Genomic DNA, 24,822 nt, shown 5'->3' with positions numbered 1-24,822 from the left:
GGCAGAAGATAAACACGCCACGATAAGACCACGACACATATTGCTGACACTCGCCTACTTCGTTAGAGCGACAAGTCCATACGGTACATTTATCTAGATTCCATATTACATTTCACTCTTTTGCCAAACCAAAAGGGAAATTGAAAAAAAAAAAAAAGAAGAAAAATTGTGATTATAGGCACAAATGGAAAGACAGTCTATCGAGAAGAGCAAAGAGGAAATATATAAGTGATATCAACATTGAAGTAGAAACAGACTTCAGAGAACAAAAGACTACGGGAAATATTTCTGAAGGTGAAGTACCCCTGAAAAGGTCATCAGGCCAAACAGAAATTCGTCAAAGATACCCATGATAAGATCCTGATAAACGATAGCGATATAGCTGAGAGACGGAAAGAGTACTTTCGACAGCTTCTAAACTGTGATGAACCCTAATTGCAGTTGGATTTCCAGTATCTAATTACAGCCGATGCAGATTATCCCCCACCTACCATGAATGAGATAAAAACTAGAATCAGACACCTTAAGCGGAATAAGAGTCCCACTGAAGATGGAATACAGGCTGAAATGATCCTGCAGGAGGAGAGAAACTTACAGAAAGAATACACTGACTGATACTGGCAATACGGACTAAAGAAGAACTACAAACAAAATGGAAAACTGCTCTGATTTTTCCAATACATAAAAAGGGCAACAAACTAAAATGTGACAGAATTGGTGTTTGGGAAATACCAGGGAGGTTTCTGGTCAACAGTAGATCACATCTTCAGCCTCCTGCAGTTCACTGCGAAACTGGGTGAATATGGTAAAGATTTGCCTGTTTTATTCGTTGGTTTTAAGAAGGCCTATGATTGTATATATCACAAGAGCCTGCACAACTGTTTAAGGGAGTTTGGCATGGCAGTGAAACTAATCAATCTGATAAAGATCTGAAACTTTCTGGAAGATTAAAACTGTGTGCTGGACCAAGACTCAAAATCGGGACCTTTGCCTTTCGTGGGCAAGTGCTCTACCATTCTGATAAAAATCTGTCTGAGTGAAACGTGCAAAGGTGAAGATGGGAAATCACGTAACTGAGGATTTTGAAATTGTAACAGGACTCAGGCAAGGAGATGAGTTGTCCCCCACCGTGTTCAACTTTGCCCTCAAGAAGATCTGATGCGAGACCTTCCAAAAGAATGAAGGGATTGAAATTGATGGAAAGATACTGGAATACTTAGCCTATGCAGACGACATCTGTTTACTCTCTAAGTCTGAAGAGAAGTTGGAGCAAATGACCAGAGCACTATAGAAGGCTGCCAGCAAATTTGAGCTGAACATAAACGAAGTCAAGACAGAATATCTCGTTATGATGCGTGGTCAAAGTCAGACTGCTGTTCATCTACAATCACTGCAGGTGGGAGACCAGTCCTACAAAAGAGTGTGTGAATTTAATTACCTAGGGGCACTTTTCAGTGAGAACTCATCATATGAAGCAGAGATCAATGCCAGAATACAAGCAGGAAATCGATCTTACCACGGCCTAGCACAACTTCTTCGGTCCAGATATCTCTCCAGACAGTTCAAGATTCAGCAATAAAAAACCCTGAACCAGCCTGTCATTCTATATGGCTGTTTAATGTGGAGTATCCGGAAACCGGACTTCCATTTAACTCCTCATTTTTGAGAGAAAAGTGCTTTGAAGATCTTCGGTCTGGTTCTGGATGCAGACACAGGGGAATGGAGGATCAGTCACAACCAAGAGCTTGAGGAACTCTACCAGCAGCCCAACATAGAAGGAACTATCAAAGCCAAATGAAAGCAGTGGACTGGCCATGGGGCCCAGACGGAAGATCACAGATGGCTTCGGAAACTCCTGTATTTCACACCTACAGGAAAGAGACGCCAAGGAGACCCAAGAAGTGTTGGAGGGATGGCCTCCATGAAGATTTAGACCAAGCATCAATAGATGTGGACGGATGGCGGATAGCAGCAATGGACAGAGTACAATGGAGGAGGAAACTTGTAGTAACGTGCCGTCCACTGAGCCTGATCACGTAAAGGAAGAAAAGATTTATCCATAGGTAACAAGGTTACGAAAACATGATAGTCATTACTTTATGAATCACTTGAGACTACTCACTAAGGTTAAATAGATTATAAACACACATAATTTATCTTTAACAAGTCAAAAGATAATTATGGTGAAGAAGTTCACCATTCCACTCTGAAATGGGATAGGAACAAAACGGTGCTAAACTACCAGCCGAGAATTATTTTCATATGTCTTGTACGGACAGCAAGGAGAAAATTCTTTGATAAGTTTCCATTCCAGTCATTGACTAAATTTTTTTTTTCATATCTTTTAATAGGTTTTCAATTACCCCCCCCCCCCCCCCTCTCCCCGCGAGATGCACAGCATATGTCAATGCGGTATTCAGATTGTTCCCACACTGCAGCTAGCATGTCTTGAGTTATAGCTTCCACAGCTATTTTTATACGATGTCTCACTTCATTCATTGTTGTTGGTAATGGAGGCACATAAACAAGAATCTTTTATAAAGCCTCACAATAAATAATCACATACAGCCAGGTGTGGTGACCTTAGAGGACAGTAATGTGATGGTGAATCATTTGGTCCAGTGCGACCGATCCATCGTTCAGTAATCCTTTGATTTAAAAATTCCCATGCTTCCAGATGCCAGAACAGCGACACCCCATCCTGTTGGTAAATGAAGTCATTCAAATCAGTCTCCAACTATGGGAAAAGAAAGTTCTCAAACATATCGAGGTATGGGTTTCCTGTAACAGTATTCTCAGCAAAGAAAACTGGGCCATACATCTTTTCTCACGAAACTGCACTAAACATATTAAATTTTGGAGAGTCCCTCTTCATGTAGAACAACTTCATGTGGATATTCTGCACTCCATATTCTCACATTATGACAGTTCACCTTTCCACTTAACTGGAATGTCGCCTCATCACTAAACAGTAAACATGGAAGAAAACTGTCATCCTCCGTCTTGTCAAGAATGAAATTACAGAACTCCACATGTTATCACCTTCACAAAGAGCTTTAAGTCACTGAATTTTCTATGGCTTTATGAGTAAATGTTGATGCAATGCACACCAGATGGACATCAGGGGCATGTTGAGCTGTTGAGCTGCACAGAGAATGGATTTTTGCAGACTCCTTGTGAAACTATGGCGGAAGCGTTAAACATCTATGTCAGACACTTGTGAATGGCCTGGCGATTTGCCTTTACACGAACAGTCTATTTCTCGGAATTGTACAGTGGGTTACAGGAGTCCACAAAACTGCAACAGAGTTGGCAACATATTTTTGTTTGAATTGTTAACCATTCATCATCAATTGTTAACCAATCATCATTAATTATGAGTAAAAACTACATTTCTTTTTTGTTCTTTTTTTGCCTGATTTTTATTCTTTTTCCCAGAGCACAGTACAAATTGCACAAACTCGTCTTGCAATAACCATTGCATCAAAATTTTGAAACAGTGTCTTATTAAGCATGTAATAGGCAACCAGAGACATCAATACCTTACAGAAAACCTCACTGTGTCTGTTTGTAGTAACATAAGGGAAGAAGTTTCACGTTTATTTTCATACTAGCAAATTTTCTTTCCATTAGCTAGCAACAACTTTTTAAAAATTACAGTAACTGATCGGAAAAAAACTATAGTTTCACCCATATTGATGTAGATAAGAAAGTTATGTATGTTAACCACATGGCAAAATACCCTGCTCTTATGTGCTATCACTGCCAAAATCTTGTTTCAGTGTCTCAAATGGTTTAGGAAATATAGGGAATGTTATGAATATACTACTCTCTCTCAGATGTGATTGCAAGTGAATGCGTTACATAAAATCCATTTTCCGAGATTAGAGGCACATAGGGACCACCTCCCAAGTCTAAAGAAAAATTCAATATGTTAGCTGAATTTTATATACAGCAACATGTGGTGTAATACGTAAAATTAGAGAACCCACATTTTAACAGCAAACTTTTTCAATTTCGTGAAGTGTCTGACTTAAGTGCACAGATCACAATAAGTGGGACTGTTAGGAGGATGATAGGCATTTCACCACGAAGCTGACACACAAAGATAAAAGCAACATAAAAATCATTTTTGTACTCAATAGTTTCTATAAAAAGTTTGAGAAAGATTCCAGGATACACGCCTTGATTCCGCAAGCATAGACTGTTATTAACCAGTGAGTCAAAAGTGGGCGAAGAATGTCATTCATTCCGACTCACTGGGTGCTGTGAGACTGCGTCAGTTGGCACCACCACGAGGCAGCTCCGTTAATAACATTGGGACATTTTCTGTTCTGGTTCAAACTGTCTCGCACTGACCCCCCGCCCTCTCTCTTCCTGCGCAGGTAGCCTTTCTTCCTGTGCGCACGCTATGTGCCCAGCCAAAGGCATATTTTAGCTGATTACTGATGACAACATTGTCACAAAGCTCTTTCGTAGTTCCTGTGCCATCTCCACAGCACGGTCAATATTGACACAGTGTAGCTTACCGACAGTGTAGCTGAAGCCCTTGCTGCAGCCCAGTCTTCTGGCCCAGTTCGCAATGTCGCTACTGGCCTGTTTTATGGCTCCTCTTAGACGACAGCTACACCACCTTCCCACATAGTGCACTGCAATACTTTGGCACCCTCTGTGGCGAACCAGGAGTTTCAGCTGCTATCAGGCAGATTGAAGCCTTCACACCTCAAGTGTGTGCACTTCGTGCCCAGCCAGTTGCTGTTCACACAGTGCCACATCCTTGCTGGTGCTCTCATGAATGTCACCTAGCTGAAGACTGACTCACTACGTGTTGGTACCATCACACATTTGGCAAGCAAGTTTCCCAGTACCACCCATTGCACAACAACCCAAACGTCAGTGGCATCTGCAAGTGCACTGATTCCACACTGCCCACAAACAGGTGATCACCTCAGAGAGAAGGTGTGGTTTGTTTGCTTGAAGACAAAGGGTCAAACCTATGTTTCTGTCCACACGTGCTGCTCCCTGGACATCGACCGATGACACCGTTTCGACTGTCAGTTGTCAAAAATTTGTCTCTGGCCACCTGTGTGTCTACCTGATGGAACTGGACTGAGGACTGCACTGCACCTTCAGCCAAAAAGTGACCATTGCAGAAATCACAGAACCAATCACTGATGCCAATTTCTTAGCACAGTTTCATCCCTGATGCTGCTGGCTCTCAGCTCATCGACAAGAACATCAGTCACACAACCGTTGCGTACCACTGTGTTGTTCAAAACTTTACGCCCTGAAGTTCGTCCATGCTCGACCATTTTCTGGCCATCCCACTCCCATCTGGAACAGCAACAGAAGTATGGTGTAGCACAGTCAATTACATCCACACCATGCCTGACCCTGTGCTTTTTAGCAGACAACCAGGATGCCTCACATTGGAGTGACTTGCTGCTCCTCCAACCAAATTTGAGAGATTATGCTTCATGATGGCATAATTCACCATTCAGACAGCCTCTGGTCCTCTTCTCTTCACCTTGTACTGACGGAGGACACATCCTGGTGACCCTGCAGAAACTATTGTGTTCTTAATGCATGCACTGTCCCTGACAGATATCTGATGCCAAACCTTTATGACTTCAATGATGCCCCCAGTGGTGCTTCAGTGTTCAGTGTCCTCAGCTGCATGAAGCGATTCATGCAGATACCAGCTGCACAGAATACATCCCAATGCCCTTTGCCCTCTTTGAATTACTTTACATGACATTTAGTCTTCCAACTGCTGCACAGACATGGCGGCAATTTAGCGACAGTGTGCTATGTGACCTACTTATTTTCTTCATCTATCTCAGCTAGATATTGGTGTATCTTCTTCACCATAACAACTCTGTGAACATCTCTCAGCAGAGTTCCAACAGTTAAACTGTTTCAGGGTTACCACTGATCCCTGCAGATTCATCTTTGATGTCTCTCAGATAACACTCCTGTATCAAATTTGTTCGGACAGCACCACTCCCCTCCATGGAAAAAGAGTATTTAGGAAAAAGTTTATTTAGGAAACTCTGTGCCCAAGAACTTTTCGAGAACTCTGCCAGTTTCTTGCAATACTGAACTATTACTGCCATCATCCCCTGGCTCAGTCTCCATTCAAAAACAACTTATAGATGCTCTGTTAGTCCGAACATTAAGGGCAACAACACCATTCCTTGGACAGACCAAACGGATGCTACCTTCACTGTTGCCAAGAACAGCCTTGTCAATGCTGCACTTTCGGTTTCACATGCACTGGCGGTGCAGCTTTGGTAACACTTCAATGGTTGCTGGTAACTGTTGGCCTTCGTTTCAAAGCAGCTTACACCTACACAATACCAACTGATTGTCTATGACAGGGATTGGCTTGCAATCAATGAGGTGATTCATTACTTTTGCCCATCTCTGAAGGCCAGGAACTTTATGATATGTATCGATCACAAGCTTATCACGTATGCCTTCCAGCAGACCAACAACCACTGTTCACTATCTTAGTTCAACAAACTGGAATATATCTCTCAGTTAAGAACAGACATTTGGCATATCTCAGGAAAGGGCAACACTGTTGCCATTGTCTGTTATGACTTGCTGGGATCACTAGTTGCATCAATTTTCCCACACTTGCTGCAGCACAAGAGGTCGATACGGAGCTGGACTCTTCACTGCTAAGAGTCAAACTCTGGCCTCAAACTGGAGGTTGGTCTCTAACTCCGGCACAGACATACATGTGACACCCCCACTGGCAACTTGCGACCTTTCCTACTGGATTCTTTCTGCATTGCAGTCCTTTGATAGCATTCACATTTTGTTCCACTCTGGCATTAAAAGTACTTCCAGGCTTGTTTACTATTGCTACATGTGGCTTGGAATCTTCTCAGACTGCTGCAGCTGGCCCCGCTGCTGTGTCACTTGTCAGGGTAGCATAGCTGACAAGCACATCCAAAACCCTGTTGGTGATTTCCCTAAGGATACAGCGCTGTTTACCCATATTCACATTGACACTGTCAGTCCCCTCCCCATCTCTGACAAAGCAGTATCACTGAACCACCACAAACCACCCGGTCAGCAACGTTATGATCGAGCAATGGCATCACACTTCAAAGGCTGCTTCTTGGCTTCTGCACCAGTTTCGAGATGGGATCTTGACACCTCAGCAGCTGAGCTGTCCAATGTGAGTCTCTTTGGATATCCAGAATTTCTTGAGCCCTCTGCTACAACTTCTGCCTCTAACATTCCAACCATCCTGGATGGGCACTGTTCTCATACTGCACACTTGTCATCAACCTGGCTCTCGGCATGTTGCCCCACCTACATTCATTCACACATACTTAGCCACCACCATGCACATCCCAGTCCATATTGACAGGGTAAGGCCAGGTCTCCAGCTTCCACATTCTGGTCCTCAACAACGTTGAGGACCAGGTATGGGAACATCCAGACCAAGATGAGAACTGGCAGTACAGGCCAAAATATGGGACTGCCAGTACAGTTAGTCAAGCCTTGAGCTCGGCCACAGTATAATGTTGTTAGCCCACATAGAAATATAACATGGGACCCTAATAATAAAAGCTGTTAATTTGGCATACATTTTGTATCAACAGTATTTACATCCCACTATGGCGTACAAGTTTATGTGCCAACTACCTCTGCAGATGATAAGAGATTGAAGAAATTTATGAATAGATAAATGAAATTATTCAGATATAGTTAACATTTGGTTTAAGAATTATGAAAGAAGGTTGCATATGTGGAAGAGACCTGGAGACATCAGAAGGCTTCAGATTGATTATATAATGGTAAGATCTGAACCAGATTTTAAATTGTAAAACACTTCCAGAGGCGGATGTCCACTATGACCACAATTTATTGATTATGAACTGTAGATTGGAACTGAAGAAACAGCAAAAAGGTAGAAATTTAAGGAGACGGGACCTCAATAAATTGAAAGAACCAGAGGTTGTAGAGACTTCCAGAGGGAGCATTAGGCAATGACTGACAAGAACAGGAGAAAGGAATACATTAGAAGAAGAATTGGTAGTTTTGAGAGATGAAATAGTGAAGGTAGCAAAGGACTAAGTAGGTAAAAATATGAGGGATAGTAGAAATCTTTGAGTAACAGGAGAGATATTGAATGTAATTGATGAAACACGAAAATATAACAAGCAATAAACGAAGCAAGCGAAAGGAATACAAACATCTCAAAAATGTGATCGACAGGAAGTGCAAAATGGCTAAGCAGAAATGGCTACAGGACAAATGTAAGGATTTAGAACCATATATCACTAGGATAGGTGCCACCTACATGAAAATTAAGGAGACCTTTGGAGAAAAGAGAACCACCAGCATGAATATCAAGAGTTCACATGGAAAACCAGTCCCAAGCAACGAAGGGAAAGCAGAAAGGTGGAAGGAGTATACAGAGGGTCTATACAAGGGCGATGTACTTGAGGGCAATATTATGGAAATGGAAGAGGACATAGGTGAAGATGAAATGGGAGATACGATACTGCGCGAAGAATTCGATAGAGTCAAAACAAGGTTCCAGGAGCAGACAACATTCCATTAGAATTACCAGTCATGACAAAACTCTTCCATCTGGTGAGCAAGAGGCATGGGACAGGCGAAATACTCTCAGACTTCAAGAAGAATATAACTACTCCAATTCCAAAGAAAGCTGGTGATGATAGGTTTGAAAATTACCAAACTATCAGTTTAATGAGTCACGTTTTCTAAATACTAACACAAATTCTTTACAGAAGAAGAATGGAAAAACTGGTAGAAGCCAACCTCAGGGAAAATCTTCCCATAGAAGATAGGTTAAGGAAAGGCAAACCTACATTTATAACATTTGTAGATTTAGAAAAAGTTTTGACACTGATAACTGGAATACTTATTTTCAAATTCTAAAGGAGGCAGGGGTAAGATAATACAGGGAGCAAAATGCTATTCACAATTTGTACAGAACCAGATGGCAGGTATACGAGTTAAGGGGCATGAAAGGGGAGCAGTGGTTGAGAAGGGAGTGAGACAGGGTTGTAGCCTATCCCCGATGTCATTCAATCTATACATAGAGCAAGCAGTAAAACAAACAAAAGAAAGATCTGGAATAGGAATAACAGTCCTGGGACAAGAAATAAAAACATTGAGGTTTGCCATTGACCTGTAATTTTGCCAGAGCCAACAAAGGTCTTGGTAAAGCAGTTGAATGGAATGGACAGTGTCTTGGAAGGAGAGTTTAAGATGAACATCAACAAAAGCAAAATGAGGATAATGGAATGCAGTTGAATTAAATCAGGTGAAGCTGAGGGAATTAGGTTAGGAAATGAGACACTTAAAGTAGTAGATTTTTATTTATATATTTATTTATTTTACATGTCTACTTCTATAGGACCAAACTGAAGAGCAAATCTTCAAGGTCATGGAACATTCCAGTACATGAAATAACAATATAAAAGTAATAACAGGTAGAATAAAATGTTTATGAACCCAAAGGAACACAAGCCATAACTTTATGTAAACACAATAAACAATATAACACAGGAATCAGCTTAATTTTTCAAGGAACTTCTCGACAGAATAGGAGGAGTGACTTGTGAGGAAACTCTTCAGTTTTGATTTGAAAGCGCGTGGATTACTGCTAAGATTTTTGAATTTTTGTGGTAGCTTATTTGAAATGGATGCCGCAGCCTACAGCTCACCTTTCTCCACAAGAGTCAAAGAAGAGCGATCCAAATGCAGAATGGATTCCTGCCTAGTATAAACTGGGTGAAAGTTGCTAATTCTTGGTAATAAGCTGATACTGTTAACAAGAAATGACAGTAAAGAATATGTATATTGAGAGGCCAACGACAGACTACACAGACTAATGAACAGCAGTTGACAAGAAGTTTGCACTCTTACACCACTTATTGCATGAAATGCTCGTCTCTTAAAAAAATATCGTTTGAGACTGGGAAGAGTTACCCAAACTATAATGCCATACATCATAAGCAAATGAAAATAAGCAAAGTAGATTATTCTTTGTGTCAAACTATCACTTACTTCACATACCATTCGAATAGTAAAAATGGCAGCATTACATCTTTAAACAACAAATCCAGAATGTGAGCTTTCCTCTTTACTATCTGAACACCTAGAAACCTGAATTGTTCAGTTTCGTTAATCATATGCCAATTCTATGAAATTAAAACAGTGGGTTCTGTTGAATGGTGCATCACAAACTGCAAAAACTGTGTCTTACTGTGATTTAGCATTAGTTTATTTTCTACAATCCATGAACTTATGTCATGAATTGCACTATTTGAAACAGTGCCAATGTTGTGTACAAAATCCTTCACTACCGAGCTAGTGACATCGACAAACAGAAATATTTTAGAATCACCTTTATTACTAGAGGGCATATCATTTACATACATAAGGAACAGAGCTGATCTCTGCCACCCCCCTCCCCTCCACCCCAATCATAGCCATTCTCAACACTGTGGATAATGACATTTTGCTGTCTGCCGTTGAAGTACCCCTTGGCAGGGGTAAAATACAGGGAGCGAAAGGCTATTTACAACTTGTACAGAAAGCAGATGCCAGTTATAAGATTCGAGGGACATGAAAGGGAAGCAGTGGTTGGGAAGGGAGTGAGACAAGGTTGTAGCCTCTTCCCGATGCTATTCAATCTGTATATTGAGCAAGCAGTAAAGGAAACAAAAGAAAAGTTCGGAGTAGGTATTAAAATCCATGGAGAAGAAATAAAGACTTTGAGGTTTGCCGATGACATTGTAATTCTCTCAGAGACAGCAAAGGACTTGGGAGAGCAGTTGAACGGAATGGACAGTGTCTTGAAAGGAGGCTATAAGGTGAACATCAACAAAAGCAAAACGAGGATAATGGAATGTAGTCGAATTAAATCGGGTGATGCTGAGGGAATTAGATTAGGAAATGAGACACTTAAAGTAGTAAAGGAGTTTTGCTATTTGGGGATCAAAATAACTGATGATGGTCGAAGTAGAGAGGATATAAAATGTAGACTGGCAATGGCAAAGAAAATGTTACTGAAGAAGACAAACTTGTTAACGTTGCAGATAGATTTAAGTGGCAGGAAGTCGTTTCTGAAACTATTTGTATGGAGTGTAGCCATGTATGTAAGTGAAACATGGATGATAAATAGTTTAGACAAGAAGAGAATAGAAGCTTTCGAAATGTGGTGCTACAGAAGAATGCTGAAGATTAGATGGGTAGATCACATAACTAATGACGAGGTATTGAACAGAATTGGGGAGAAGAGGAGTTTGTGGCACAACTTGACTAGAAGAAGGGATCGGCTCGTAGGACATGTTCTGAGGCATCAAGGGATCACCAATTTGGTACTGGAGGGCAGCGTGGAGGGTAAAAATCGTAGAGGGAGACCAAGAGATGAATACACTAAGCAGATTCAGAAGGATGTAGGCTGCAGTAGGTACTGGGAGATGAAGAAGCTTGCACAGGATAGAACAGCATGGAGAGCTGCATCAAACCAGTCTCGGGACTGAAGACCACAACAACAACATGGTAATTTCTGTGAAATGTAAAGAAAGCCATTAACATAATGGCGGATACTTTAGTTGTTATTGAATATGATGGTCTGGATATAACCATGTGTAGGGGACTAGGATACCACAATGCTTCCACAATGGCTGGAGTGCATTCAAGCAATAATCTGTTATCGTAAGCCTAACACTTTGTTTGTACCCTGGATAAAAACGTCTCTCAATCTGTGCAGAAAGTAGGCAGTTTGTTCATGTTTTACTCAGCTTCTACCCAGAGATGAATGACCCTTCTCAAAAGGTGTTCGAGTCAATGTTAAGAGACTACTACATATAGAATGGCATGCTCATTACAGAGCTTTTCATCCTTTATTTCAGTGCATTAAAAAGATTATGGATGCCACTTAGGAAATGTCTGATTCTTCAGGAACCAGAGAAGCTGCTCAGATTCTGTTGCCTATATTATATCATTCTCCCCCGCCCCTTTTTTATGCTGTATGGTCTTAGAAGACATCAATCATGTTCAGAAGTACTTTAAGATTGTTGGAGTCAGCTTTAGAATGTATTTTACAAAGATGATAAGTCTTTTTGAAAGATGAGAAATTATCTTGTTGACAAAGCACTATGACTTGTGAAGGACATATCTGACAATATGGGCATTCCTACGGGAAGAAAGTAAAACTATCAGAAAGAGAAAAATGATGCCTGAATACAAGGCTGCAGATGAGACACTGACTTTGCAGCAGAAAGTAATGAAGTCAATGTTAGTAAGTGTCAAGTTGTGTCTGTTAGTAATTTTGTCAATCAAAAATAAGAGTAGGTGAGGATATCAACTTTGACGTTGCAGTTCCAAAATTTGATACAAAAAAGTCGATACAAAGTTATTGTAAGCTACCAAAGATTCCTGCAGAAACCACTTTAAATATCTTAGTGTGATGACAGTACCTAGCATATACATACATAACTGTTTAATGTATGCTAAAGAAAATCTGGAGAAATTCAGCACGAGATGTGATGTACACACAAACAATACCAGAAATAGTCACTTGTTGGATTTTCCTTTCTTGAGGCTAGCTGTTGTCCATAATAACTGAGGCTAGCTGTTGTCCATAATAACTATAAACATTTAGGCATCAGCTTGCACAGCCCCATTTAAAAAATTGAAGAGTGTATTGCAAAATTGGTTAAAATGCAATTAATTCTATACAATTGAAGAATTCCTAGGAAATACTCATTATAATATAAGCTTTTAATAAGTGATAAAGAAATGTTTTCAATTCTTAAATAAGATAAATAATTCTATGTATGTATGTATGTATGTAAGTGTTTATTGTGCTTAACTGTACTCTATTGTAAACTTTGATGAAGCCAATTGTATGAAAAATACTGAAAGGCAAATAAAAAAAATATTCTAAAATATTCTATTCTACTTCTTAAGGTCATCTATCATAACCATATTTGGTTATTTGCACTTCTTCATTGTTAAAGCAACAATGTTATTTAAATATATTTTTTTAAATTTGTTTCCAATCATAAAAATGAGTTACAAAATAAAACTTCATGCTATTCTTACTCAACCACTTGTATGAATAACTGCTTTACTTCAAAAAATTATCTGATGTTTTTGCGGGGTTGGTGTAGGTGGGTGGGAAGTGGTTGAGAAGCTAAAATTCTGCACTGGGTGCCTGACTACCTAGCTATACCATTGGTGCAAAGACCGAAAACTTGCTTTCAACAGATAGCAACTGGATTTAGTCAACTCAGACAAATATTTAGGTGTAAGTAACAATTTGAAGGAATGTGAAATGGAATGGTTATATATGTTCAATTACAGGAAAGCATGTGTAGAAACAGAATTGATCAAACACTAAAGACTATCGCTGAATGAGAATAGTGTGTCATATGTTGTTCTGTTGTTCTTTGTTTACTCTTTTTGTTCCCTTCCCTGTGGCCAGTGTTGTATAACAGTGTAACAATGAAAACAAGCAGCACAGCAAGTGTGAACCTACAATGCCGGTTACAACAAATGCTGTTTTACCAGAATACTCAGTAAGTGAACTGAACAACATGACTACCATATCCACTCTCAAATGCCTCTGACTGACAGAAATTTGCCGGCTCACAGAATCATATCATTTGTGTCAAGCAGCAAAGTCGTGATTGTGCACGAAAGCCACATTTATGGTTCAAAATGCTGGAACTTTCATGTGAATGATCTACAGCCACTGGCACACTGGATGCTCGGAGTTTACTGTTGTTGTCGGACATCATTTGTACCACCACAGCTGTGAGTAAATGTCAACACCACAAGGACAATGTACTTCCATGTGTTTGTAAATCAAGGGACTGACACTTGCGAGAGTTCTTAAATAGTAAGGTTATTGACAACAAATCACTGTCCGATTTTTACTGTCACCTTAAACATTACTTAGGGAAGTTGAAATACACTACTATTCACTGTTAAAAATTCTATGATTTCAAACAATAGTAACAGCATATATTCACAGTTGCATGTGGTGGATCAAATGCATCGAATTTTACAAAACGCAATGTCAGTGCGGTATCTTGAGCATGTAATATCATCACAGTTTCATCCGATGCTGGCAAATAAGCAAGGAAATTCAGCTCTCTTGCAGTTATGCAAATGACAAAAGTGACTGCATTTTGATGCAACTATCTGTTCCGAGAAGAACTGCCAATCAGCTAAAGTCACTACTAATTGAGGATGACGATCTGAATTGGTACTGTTCCATGAACTTGCCAACCACTGTAGTTTCAAAAACCAACAGCCAGTAACAGGATGGTTGACTTGTGAGATAATACTGTGAAATCTTCTATGATGTGTCACTGCACTATGTGGATATTTGCTTTACCTCTAGGGCTATTTGGACAGAATGTGGCCATTATAGCAGACATCAGAGCTTCTGCTGCAGAATTCATTTATGACACTCCCCTCTGTCTTCCACTGGAGTTCTTCGTGCAATGACGTGGCTGTCCTCTATAAGAACCATCATTTCTCCTTCGACGAGTAACACTTTGTATCTCTAAATCTCACCCACTATCAGTACCTTGGCATACAGACACTAATGTTTTCATACACACTTGTGTTAAGCAATTTGTATCCTGATGTTATGTTATTAAGAGATGCACCATTACATACCCTGTTTTGGCAAGGTATGAGCCACTCTGGATATACTACTAAATAGTAAGCCCATGATTGTATTTTTGGATCGGGTTAAAAGCCTGCCTATCTGCTGCAAGAGGATGTTACTATGGACCAGAATTACAACCGTCACTTGAGGCTTTCACTGGAAGACACAGGTGAGGTCGAGATTTCACCTTCCCCGGAAACAGTTCTTGCTGCAATCTGACACTTTGTTGGTGTTACTAGAACAATCTCCAGATGTACCTGGACTGAATAGTGGTACACTACCAATACCGCTTTGTACCTGTAGCTCTACATTTGTATGGAGGAACTGGAGGGGGGGGGGGGGGGGAGTCGGCAAACGGGGAGGGGAGAAGCTGTGTGGCAACAACTGGAAACTGAAGACAATTGCTGCATGATAACAGTGTGTGATATTTTTTACCTGTTAATCTTTGTTCACTCTATTTGTTTCCTTTAATTTGGTCAGCATATTATATTCTTCTCGTGTTGTGAATGCTTTTGAAAGAGTGCACAAATAAATTGCTTTCTTTCATCTGTATCAGTGATGTACTGTTTTTATTGTGAATAGTGTTTCTGTATATTTCAGATGAAGGTTTACTGATGGGAAGGTCACAAAATGCAATCAGTCTAGCAAGGATATTGCTTGTGTGTGACACATTGTCAAACACTGGTTAAATACATGGGACCTATACCAAATAGGACTAATAGGTGATATTGAATGTATACAAAGAAGTGCGGCACAAGTGGTCTGAGGTTTATTTGACCCACAGGAGAGCATTATGGGAAAAAAGGCACCCAATGGTAAAACTAGAGAATTTTTTCCAAGACCAGCCTGCAAGAGGATTAAAAAAGAAAGGAAGGGGTGGGTGACTGTGATACACAATACTTTCCACCATACACCTTGCAGAGTGCTTGTAAATTTAGATGATGCAAGTGACTATAATCTGATAGACACAATGAGTTTGCTCACTTCTGCATTTTCAGAATTTTACTTTCCTCTACTATAATACCATGCCTGATATTCAAAAGACCCAATTATTACCAAAACTTGAACATTGATCCAAATACTGAAATTTGCTCAGTAGGTTCAACATTCACATGATAAAACTGCCATTTTACTTAAAGTGGATGGTGTGCTGATAATACCAGAAGTACCACAATATCTATCCCAGTTGCTTACCTTGCAGCTTACACATGGATTACAAAAAACAGTTCAGCATCGAAAAATGGAATAATATATTCAATGATATAAAAATGTACGCTTCTGTGGTCAATGTCAGTATCACTGAAACCTTTCTGTGAATTCTCTGGTGCCACTTTATATACCGGTAACTCTTAAACTGTTAAAAGTATTACAATATCTAACATGTAGCCATGTTTCCTCAGGAAGTAGAATACTTTAGCTATTCCCTGTTCTCATAACATTAACTAGTCCACCCATCAAAAGGCATACCTCACTAAGCAAAAATTTTGTGCAACTTCACTGACTTGAACAGACGAGGTAAGATTAAAGAGTAGAGGTAATAATGGATTCATCAGAAATGAAAGCAAACAGTTCATGAGGAGAACTAAATTTTGATATCTATGACAACAAACAGTTACATATGTGGTTAGTTGGCTATGTTTAGCCTACAGATTTCAATGGCTGGAGTTCAATCCTAGGTTATTTTTTGTATTTATATTTACATGTCAAGTCCAATACCATCAAATTGAGGAGCAAATCTCCAAAGTCATGGAACATGTCAGTACATGAAATTGCAACATAAAAGTAATAACAGATAAAAATAAAACATTTATGAAACTGAAAAAAGTCAATCCATAAGTCTAAGTAAACACAATCAACAATACAACAAGAATCAGCTTAATTTTTTACAGACTTCCTCCACAGAATAGGAAGAGTGACCCATGAAGAAACTCTTCAGTTTCGATTTGTGTGGATTGCTGTTAAGATTTTTGAATTCGAGTGGTAGTTTATTGAAAATGGATGCAGCAGTATCTGCACACCTTTCTGCACAAGAGTAAAGGAAGTCCAATCCAAATGAAGGTTGAATTTCTGCTGAGTATTAACTGAGTGAAAGCTACTTATTCTTGGGAATAAGTAAAATTGTTAACAAGAAATGACAGTAAGGAACATATATATTGAGAGGCCGATGTCAAAATACACACTCTCATGAACAGAGGTCGACAAGAGGTTCATGAACTTACACCACTTATTGCCCAAACCGCCTGTTTCTGAGACAAAAATATCCTTTTAAAATAGGGGGAGTTACCCCAAAATATAATACCATACGACATAAGTGAATGAAAATCAGTAAAGTAGACTAATTTTCATGTCGAACAATCACTCACTTCAGATACTGTTCGAATAGTCAAAATGGTAGCATTATGTCTTTGAACAAAATCCTGAATGTGGGCTTTCCACGACAGTTTACTATCTACGAGGTGCATTCAAGTTCTAAGGCCTCTGATTTTTTTTCTCCGGACTGGAAAGAGATAGAAAGATGCGAATTGTTTTAAAATGAGGCTGTGTTCATTGCCAATACGTCCCAGAGATGGCAGCACCGTACGGCAGATGGAATTTTACTGCCAGCGGCGAGAATGAGAACTGTTTTAAATACTTAAAATGGCAACGTTTTCCTTACTTGAACAGTGTGCAATCATTCGTTTTCTGAATTTGCGTGGTGTGAAACCGATTGAAATTCATCAACAGTTGAAGGAGACATGTGGTGATGGAGTTATGGATGTGTCGAAAGTGCGTTCGTGGGTGCGACAGTTTAATGAAGGCAGAACATCGTGTGACAACAAACCGAAACAACCTCGGGCTCGCACAAGCCGGTCTGACGACAAGATCGAGAAAGTGGAGGGAATTGTTTTGGGGGATCGCCGAATGACTGTTGAACAGATCGCCTCCAGAGTTGGCATTTCTGTGGGTTCTGTGCACACAATCCTGCATGACGACCTGAAAATGCGAAAAGTGTCATCCAGGTGGGTGCCACGAATGTGGCATGTTGCCAAGCAATGTTGACGCGCAACAACAGCATGAATGGGATTTTCTTTTCGTCGGTTGTGACAATGGATGAGACGTGGATGCCATTTTTCAATCCAGAAACAAAGCACCAATCAGCTCCATGGAAGCACACAGATTCACTGCCACCAAAAACATTTTGGGTAATCACCAGTGCTGAAAAAATGATGGTGTCCATGTTCCGGGACAGCGAGGGCGTAATCCTTACCCATTGCGTTCCAAAGGGCACTACGGTAACAGGTGCATCCTACGAAAACATTTTGAAGAACAAATTCCTTCCTGCACTGCAACAAAAACGTCCGGGAAGGGCTGCGCGTGTGCTGTTTCACCAAGACAACGCACCCGCACATCGAGCTAACGTTACGCAACAGTTTCTTCATAATAACAACTTTGAAGTGATTCCTCATGCTCCCTACTCACCTGACCTGGCTCCTAGTGACTTTTGGCTTTTTCCAACAATGAAAGACACTCTCTGTGGCCGCACATTCACCAGCCGTGCTGCTATTGCCTCAGCGATTTTCCAATGGTCAAAACAGACTCCTAAAGAAGCCTTCGCCGCTGCCATAGAATCATGGCATCAGCGTTGTGAAAAATGTGTACGTCTGCAGGGCAATTACGTCAAGAAGTAACGCCAGTTTCATCGATTTCGGGTGAGTAGTTAATTAGAAAAAAAATCGGAGGCCTTAGAACTTGAATGCACCTCGTATATCAACACCTAGAAATTTGAACTGTTCAGTTTCACTAATCATACACCCATTCTGTGAAATTAAAATGTCAGGTTTTGTTGAATTGTGTATTATAAACTGTAAAAACTGAGTCTTACTGTGATTTAGCATTAGTTTATTTTCTACAAGCCATGAACTACACTATGTGACACAGAGCCAATGTTGTACACAACATTTTTTACTACCAAGATAGTGTCATCAGCAAACAGAAGTATTTTAGAGATACCCGTAATACTAGAGGGCATATCATTTATATAAATAAGGAACATGAGTGGCACCAACACCGATCCCTGGGGCAGCCCCAGGATACTTTTTTTTTTCCCTGTGTGTGTAATTCATCACTCCTTTACCTTGAGGCAATGACTTTTGTATGTGAAAACTGCTAAACAGTGTTGTGGTCCAAATGCCATGTCAAACTGTAGGCCTCCCTAAAACTAGCAGGTTAAGTTAGAGATCAGAACAATGCAGGAGCATGCCACTTCCAACAGGACATGACTAGTAAGGTACTGTGGTGTTAAAAATCAGCTTTCACAATGATGACAGCTTTACCTCTCCTTAACACAGCAGCAAAAGTACTAAAATTCATCCTCAGATCCAGTAATTATGGTGTTACTCACCTAAGTAGGGAATTGAGTTTAAGATTACGTGATGCGACATCTACATTCCAACCTGATGCTGTCAAAGCTGCGAGAGACTCTTCTTCATTTTCTGCAGTTGAGGGAGAAACACTGTAGCTTCTTCCATCAGTTTTTATTGCCTACAACCAAGTAAAAGTTAGCTGTGAATATAGACAGTGATGAACAGTATGGTATAAATAGAGGGGGTGAAACTAGTTCATTATACAGCACAGTTGTAGATTGATTGAAGCAACATACACAATGAAAAGATGGAAGAAACACTTCAAATTAAGACAGGCAAATGAGGGCACGGTCAATGTGACCTCATGAGTGATTAACGGCATGCTTTCAGGTGATCCGGTTGGCTAAGTTGTCAATTCCATTCTTCTGGATGATATTTTGACTACCGACCCTGTCATCTCGATGCTGAGAACTGTATCATTATGCCTGTACTGTGAGTATTGTAGATGTCATGTCATCATTTACTGTCAAGAATGAGATTTTCACTCTGCAGAGGAGTGTGCGCTGATATGAAACTTCCTGGCAGATTAAAACTATGTGCCGGACCGAGACTCGAACTCAGGAATGAGTTCGAGTCTCGGTCCGGCACACAGTTTGAATCTGCCAGGAAGTTTCATTTACTGTCAAGTTTGACTACCGATGCCCACTACACCCCAGAGTGGTCATTTGTTGTTCAGAACCCACACTGTTATTTGTGAAACACACATTCTCTTGGTGATTTCAAATGGTGACAGATGAGATGACTGGTGAGATCTTATTAAGATGACTACTAGATCATGAGCCTTGCTTGAACTGAAACATCTGTCTCATTCCGACATCTTTGCTTCAACAGACTCCTCCATAGTACTTTGGTCAGGTATGTCAATGATGTTCTTTGCAGCTCCCCTCAACTGTTCTAACCATTAGCCACCTGCAAGGTAGGCCACATTCATATGGAATGCAGTTCATATCTGCATTTTGAACACCTGAAGTATCTTTAACATTAGTAAGACTTTTTTATCTTTGCCGTGTTTCTATACGATTCTACTAACCTTCCTGGACACTGAGCCAGCACAAGACAATAATGATTATTGTCTCCCTACAAGCCACGCCTCCCACCCCCCTCCTCCTGCCCGCCATACACACTCTTTTCAGGTACTGCTGATTCACACTATAGCATTAACTGAATTTCTCAATCTCAATACCCATTCCTTTGGAATATTATTTGTAGATGATGTAATTCTTTGGTGAGGCTTTGTTCACCTCACCTCACCTCACACAATTCGAAGTCTATGGACTGGAGACTTTAGCTTGGAATCTGGTACTCAATTTTTTAAGCTGTTGTTGGTCATCTTCTTTATCAAAGCTGGAAAATGCTAAGAGAATGCATGTCTTACATTATCACAGTTTGGGCTCAAATACACAAAGAGCAGCAAATGAAAATCAGAGGGCTTAGCAGGCACTCTACTATAAACAGCTGTATGACACTAGAAATACTTCTCAGTCTGGTTAGAGTCCATACAGTCTTCTCAATATTGTGTAGAACAGCGAGAAACAACAACAGCTGAACAATCAAAAGCTTATCATTAGAGTGTTAAATTATACATTAACATATATGAAGTCTTCACGGGTTGACAGCCGAGTAGCATCGTCGTCTCGTAGCAATGTTTCGATGGAATGCGTCTCCATCACCTTCAGGCCTTCCATCGAAACGTTGCTACGAGATGACAATGCTACTCGGCTGACAACCTGTGAAGACTTCATACATGAAATTCGCCAAGAAAGCCTGCACTCGCATATATACAATAACAGTTCCACATGCATATCACTGCTCTTTATGATGCGAGTACAGTCACAAAAGTCATTAATCATTTTGTCTTGTTATGAGGTACATATTTCAGAACTAATTCAAAAAGAAATATCTCAAGGCCATACCCAAATAAAACAGGAACTATGAACAAAAAGAGAGCATGCTGAAAAAGGACTGAAGCCTTATTGAAACTGTGGACTGACCCAAAAAATTGTGGTAAACAAAAATTATCAAAGTATTTTTTATTCTTAGCAAAACAAAACAATTATTAGTACTACAAGTACTGGAAAGTTTAAAAATGGAAAGTTGTCTAACTTGACAAACCAATTTTAGCTGAATAAGAGAAGAGAGTAGGAAGGTGGCTAAATTACTATAAACAGCACAGTCAACATTTTATCAGTTCCGGCATAACAACAAGCACCAGCACGAAGATTAGGAATGTAACCACAGAGAAGGCTGTGAGACGTCAGCCAGTAGTATGCTTACTAGGACCGCACCACAACAGGAGCAGCCTCTATCTGAAGAGAATATAAGCGCCACTCCTGCCAGCCTCAGTCAGATAATAGGAGACGTGCACTAGCAAAAGCACTAGCAGACGTGGACTAGAAGCCATGCACTAGAAGAGAAGCACTAGAATGGCCGTTATCAGTGATCCATACGAACTTGGGCGAATCACTTGTATGGGCATTGTGTGTAGCGAGGCACATTAATCATATGCGTGTCACCATTTGCTTGTCACCCAATGTTAAATATTATCGATCTCCTTTATTGTAATAAAAACCATTAATGTGATTTGCTTGAACTGTTGTATAGCTATCTCAGAGAGCAGCATCCTTTAGGACCCTATAAAAAGATAAGTGGGCAGGACACCACATTGGCGACGAGTTATACGACAAACCCAGTGTCTGCAGCCATGGAATTTTCGTTTATGTTTTGTTGGCACCGTAATTCTCTCTTATCTTTACTTTGCAGGGCCATTTCCTTGTTTTAATACTCTATTATCGTTTTTGCTAATCAGTGTTTTCAGGTGGGTGTGCAGAAATTTTCTGTGCTTTTGTACTTTTTTTTTTCTTCTTGCCTTGTCTGTGTTTTGCATTTGTCTCTTCCAAAATGCCCACCCCGCCTATCCTGCCCCCTGCTCAAGCGCCACAGCTGCAAGCATTAGATGCAATGCAACTTACACTGATGTTTCAGTTCCAGATGCAGCAGATATCTACATTATTCAACATGGTGCAGGAGCTACTGGCCAACTCTGCGTGCACAATGCAACAAGCACCACTTGCTGCTATACCATCTTTTTGACAGTTTTGTGAACGAGAAGAGGAATGGCTTGAGTAATAACAATAATTTAAAGCACACATCCTCACTCACAACGGAGCAGGTACTGTGAAAAGCCATTATTTCTTATCCACGGTAGGAAGTGCAGTGTTCCGTTTAACTCAGAAGTTATTTCCTATTGCCACTCGAGTGAACTTACTTATGAACATGTGGTACAGTTGCTAACTAGCTATTATGACCAACAAGTCAATGTCATAGCAGCTACGAATCAACTCATTAATTGCAAAAATGGTCAGAACAAACTTATCGTGAGTGGGCAACAAATTTGCAAGGTATGACAAGGAAATTCAAATTCAAATGTGCCTGCACTGCTTTATATTCAGATGTTACGTTGCATGATGCAATCGTGTACAATATCCCTGATGTCAAATTCAGAGAACAGATTTTGAAACTGTCTGATCCATCATTTCAGCAGGTAGTGCAAATTCAGTTGCCCTGTCAGCCAATAAATCTCGGCAGCCAGCTATTTGTCGGGTTGAGTCCCTTGTTTCAGCCCAATCTGTGGTGGAAACAGCTTGTGCTAGCCACGTCAAGTAAACAACCCTCCACGGCACAAAAGCAGTCACTAAACACGTGGCTACACAGGCGAACAGAATCAAGCCTTGAAACCTCCTGGCAGATTAAAACTGTGTGCCGGACCGAGACTCGAACTCGGGACCTTTGCCTTCCGCGGGCAAGTGCTCTACCATCTGAGCTACCCAAGCACGACTCACATCCCATTCTCACAGTTTCATATCAGCGCACACTCCGCTGCAGATTGAAAACCTCATTCTTGAAACATCTCCTAGGCTGTGGCTAAGCCATATTTCCTCAGTATCCTTTCCTTTCTTACACAAGTGCTAGTTCTGCAAGTTTCGCAGGAGAGCTTCTGTAAAGTTTGGAAGGTAGTAGACGAGGTACTGGGAGAAGAAAAGCTGTGAGGATTGGTCCTGAGTCGTGTTTGGGTACCTCAGATGGTAGTGCACTTGCACACGAAAGGCAAAGGTCCCGAGTTCGAGTCTCGATCTGGCACACAGTTTTAATCTGTCAGGAAGTTTCATATCGGTGCACACACTTCTGCAGAGTGAAAATCTCATTCTGGAAACATCCCCCAAGGCTGTGGCTAAGCCATGTCTCCGCAGTACCCTTTCTTTCCTGCAAGGTTCGCAGGAGAGCTTCTCTGAAGTTTGGAAGGTAGGAGACGAGGTAGTGGCAAAAGAAAAGCTGTGAGGACGGGTCGTGAGCCTCGCGGGATTAGCCGAGTGGTCTAAGGCGCTGCAGTCATGGACTCTGTGGCTGGTCCCGGCGGAGGTTCAAGTCCTCCCTCGGGCATGGGTGCGTGTGTTTGTCTTTAGGATAATTTAGGCTAATTAGTGTGTAAGGTTAGGGACTGATGACCTTAGCAGTTAAGTCCCATAAGATTTCACACACATTTGAATGGGGTGTGAGCCGTGCTTGGATAGCTCAGATAGTAGAGCCCTTGCCCACAAAAGGCAAAGGTCGCGAGTTCGAATCTCAGTCCAGCACACAATTCTAATCTGCCAGGAAGTTTCATATCAGCACACACTCCGCTTAAGTGAGGTGAGTGCAGTAGGTGGTCTAGCACCGAACAGCCCCATCAGTCAAACAAATCAGTAACAGTAGACTGTACGTGATTGAGCATTGTCCTGCAAAATGATGGTCAGGTCCTGCAGAAAGTGTCATCACTTCTGTCTCTATGCTGTTCATTTTTGGAACACAACCTACGACCAGCTTAGAGACAGAAATGATTACTGTTACTGATTTGTTTGACTGATGGGGTTGCTAAGTGCTATACCACCTATTGCACTCCCCTGACTTAAGCCCTCGTGAGTTCAACTCGATTTCTAAACTGAAGGAAACACTTGATGGCATTCACTTCGGAACTGCTACAAATTCGTTGGACAACAGACCACGCTGCTCGAACTGTCAACACAACTGGAAATGGTAAATGTATCCTATGACTTCTACATCGCTGGAAATGGGTCATACACAATGCTGGTGACTACTCTGAAGGTCAGTAAAATATTGAAACACGTATCTGTTGTGTACAAGTGGTAAATAACTAGTTGCCTCTATTAAAGTTCCAAACCTCATATTTGTGTTTGCCTTTAGGCAGTGCTTCTGCACCTGCTATTTTCCAAAGGTATTTGGAACAGCTGACTGCACAAGTGCCAAACTGTTCAAACTATTTGGACAATATTATCGTTGCAGGTCATACACCTGAATAACATATTGCAAATTTGTGTGCTTTGTTTCATGTTTTGTCTGATGCAGGACTAAAGTGTAGACTGAACAAGTGTGATTTTTTTAAAAAATGAGTTGCAGGGTATTGGTCATGTCAAATAGTCAAGGTGTACATCCTCTTCAGTTACATTTGTTAGCCATAAGAGATTTGCCAGTTCCTCACAATTTCACAGAATTGCAGTCTGTCTTAGGGAAAATGAACTATTATATTCAGTTCATACTTTATGCTGCACAAATCGCAGCTCCATTGCATCACTTGTGTTGAAAGAATGTTCCCTTTGTTTAGACAGCTGAGTGCCAAGTAGCTTTTCAAAAACTTAAAGATGCATTGCTCAGTGACCGATGCTTAGTTCACTTTGA

The 24,822-nt window shown here is 40.7% G+C and overlaps 1 protein-coding gene across 3 annotated transcripts in view; it reads right to left on the bottom strand.

Moving 5' to 3' along the window:
• The window catches only part of LOC126176021 (activated Cdc42 kinase Ack), a 497,712-nt gene that overhangs the window by 63,008 nt on the left and 409,882 nt on the right, over positions 1–24,822 (bottom strand). For all 3 annotated transcript variants that reach the window (XM_049923148.1, XM_049923146.1, XM_049923147.1), the window contains exon 14: positions 19,071–19,210. In XM_049923148.1, coding sequence (XP_049779105.1) covers positions 19,071–19,210 — 140 coding nt within the window. The remainder of the gene's footprint in view (positions 1–19,070; positions 19,211–24,822) is intronic.

This window comes from Schistocerca cancellata, chromosome 3, assembly GCF_023864275.1.
Source record: "Schistocerca cancellata isolate TAMUIC-IGC-003103 chromosome 3, iqSchCanc2.1, whole genome shotgun sequence".
Classification (NCBI taxonomy): Eukaryota; Metazoa; Arthropoda; class Insecta; order Orthoptera; family Acrididae; genus Schistocerca; species Schistocerca cancellata.
Note: the sequence above shows the minus strand (reverse complement) of the source record. Positions and strands in the feature narration are given on the sequence as shown.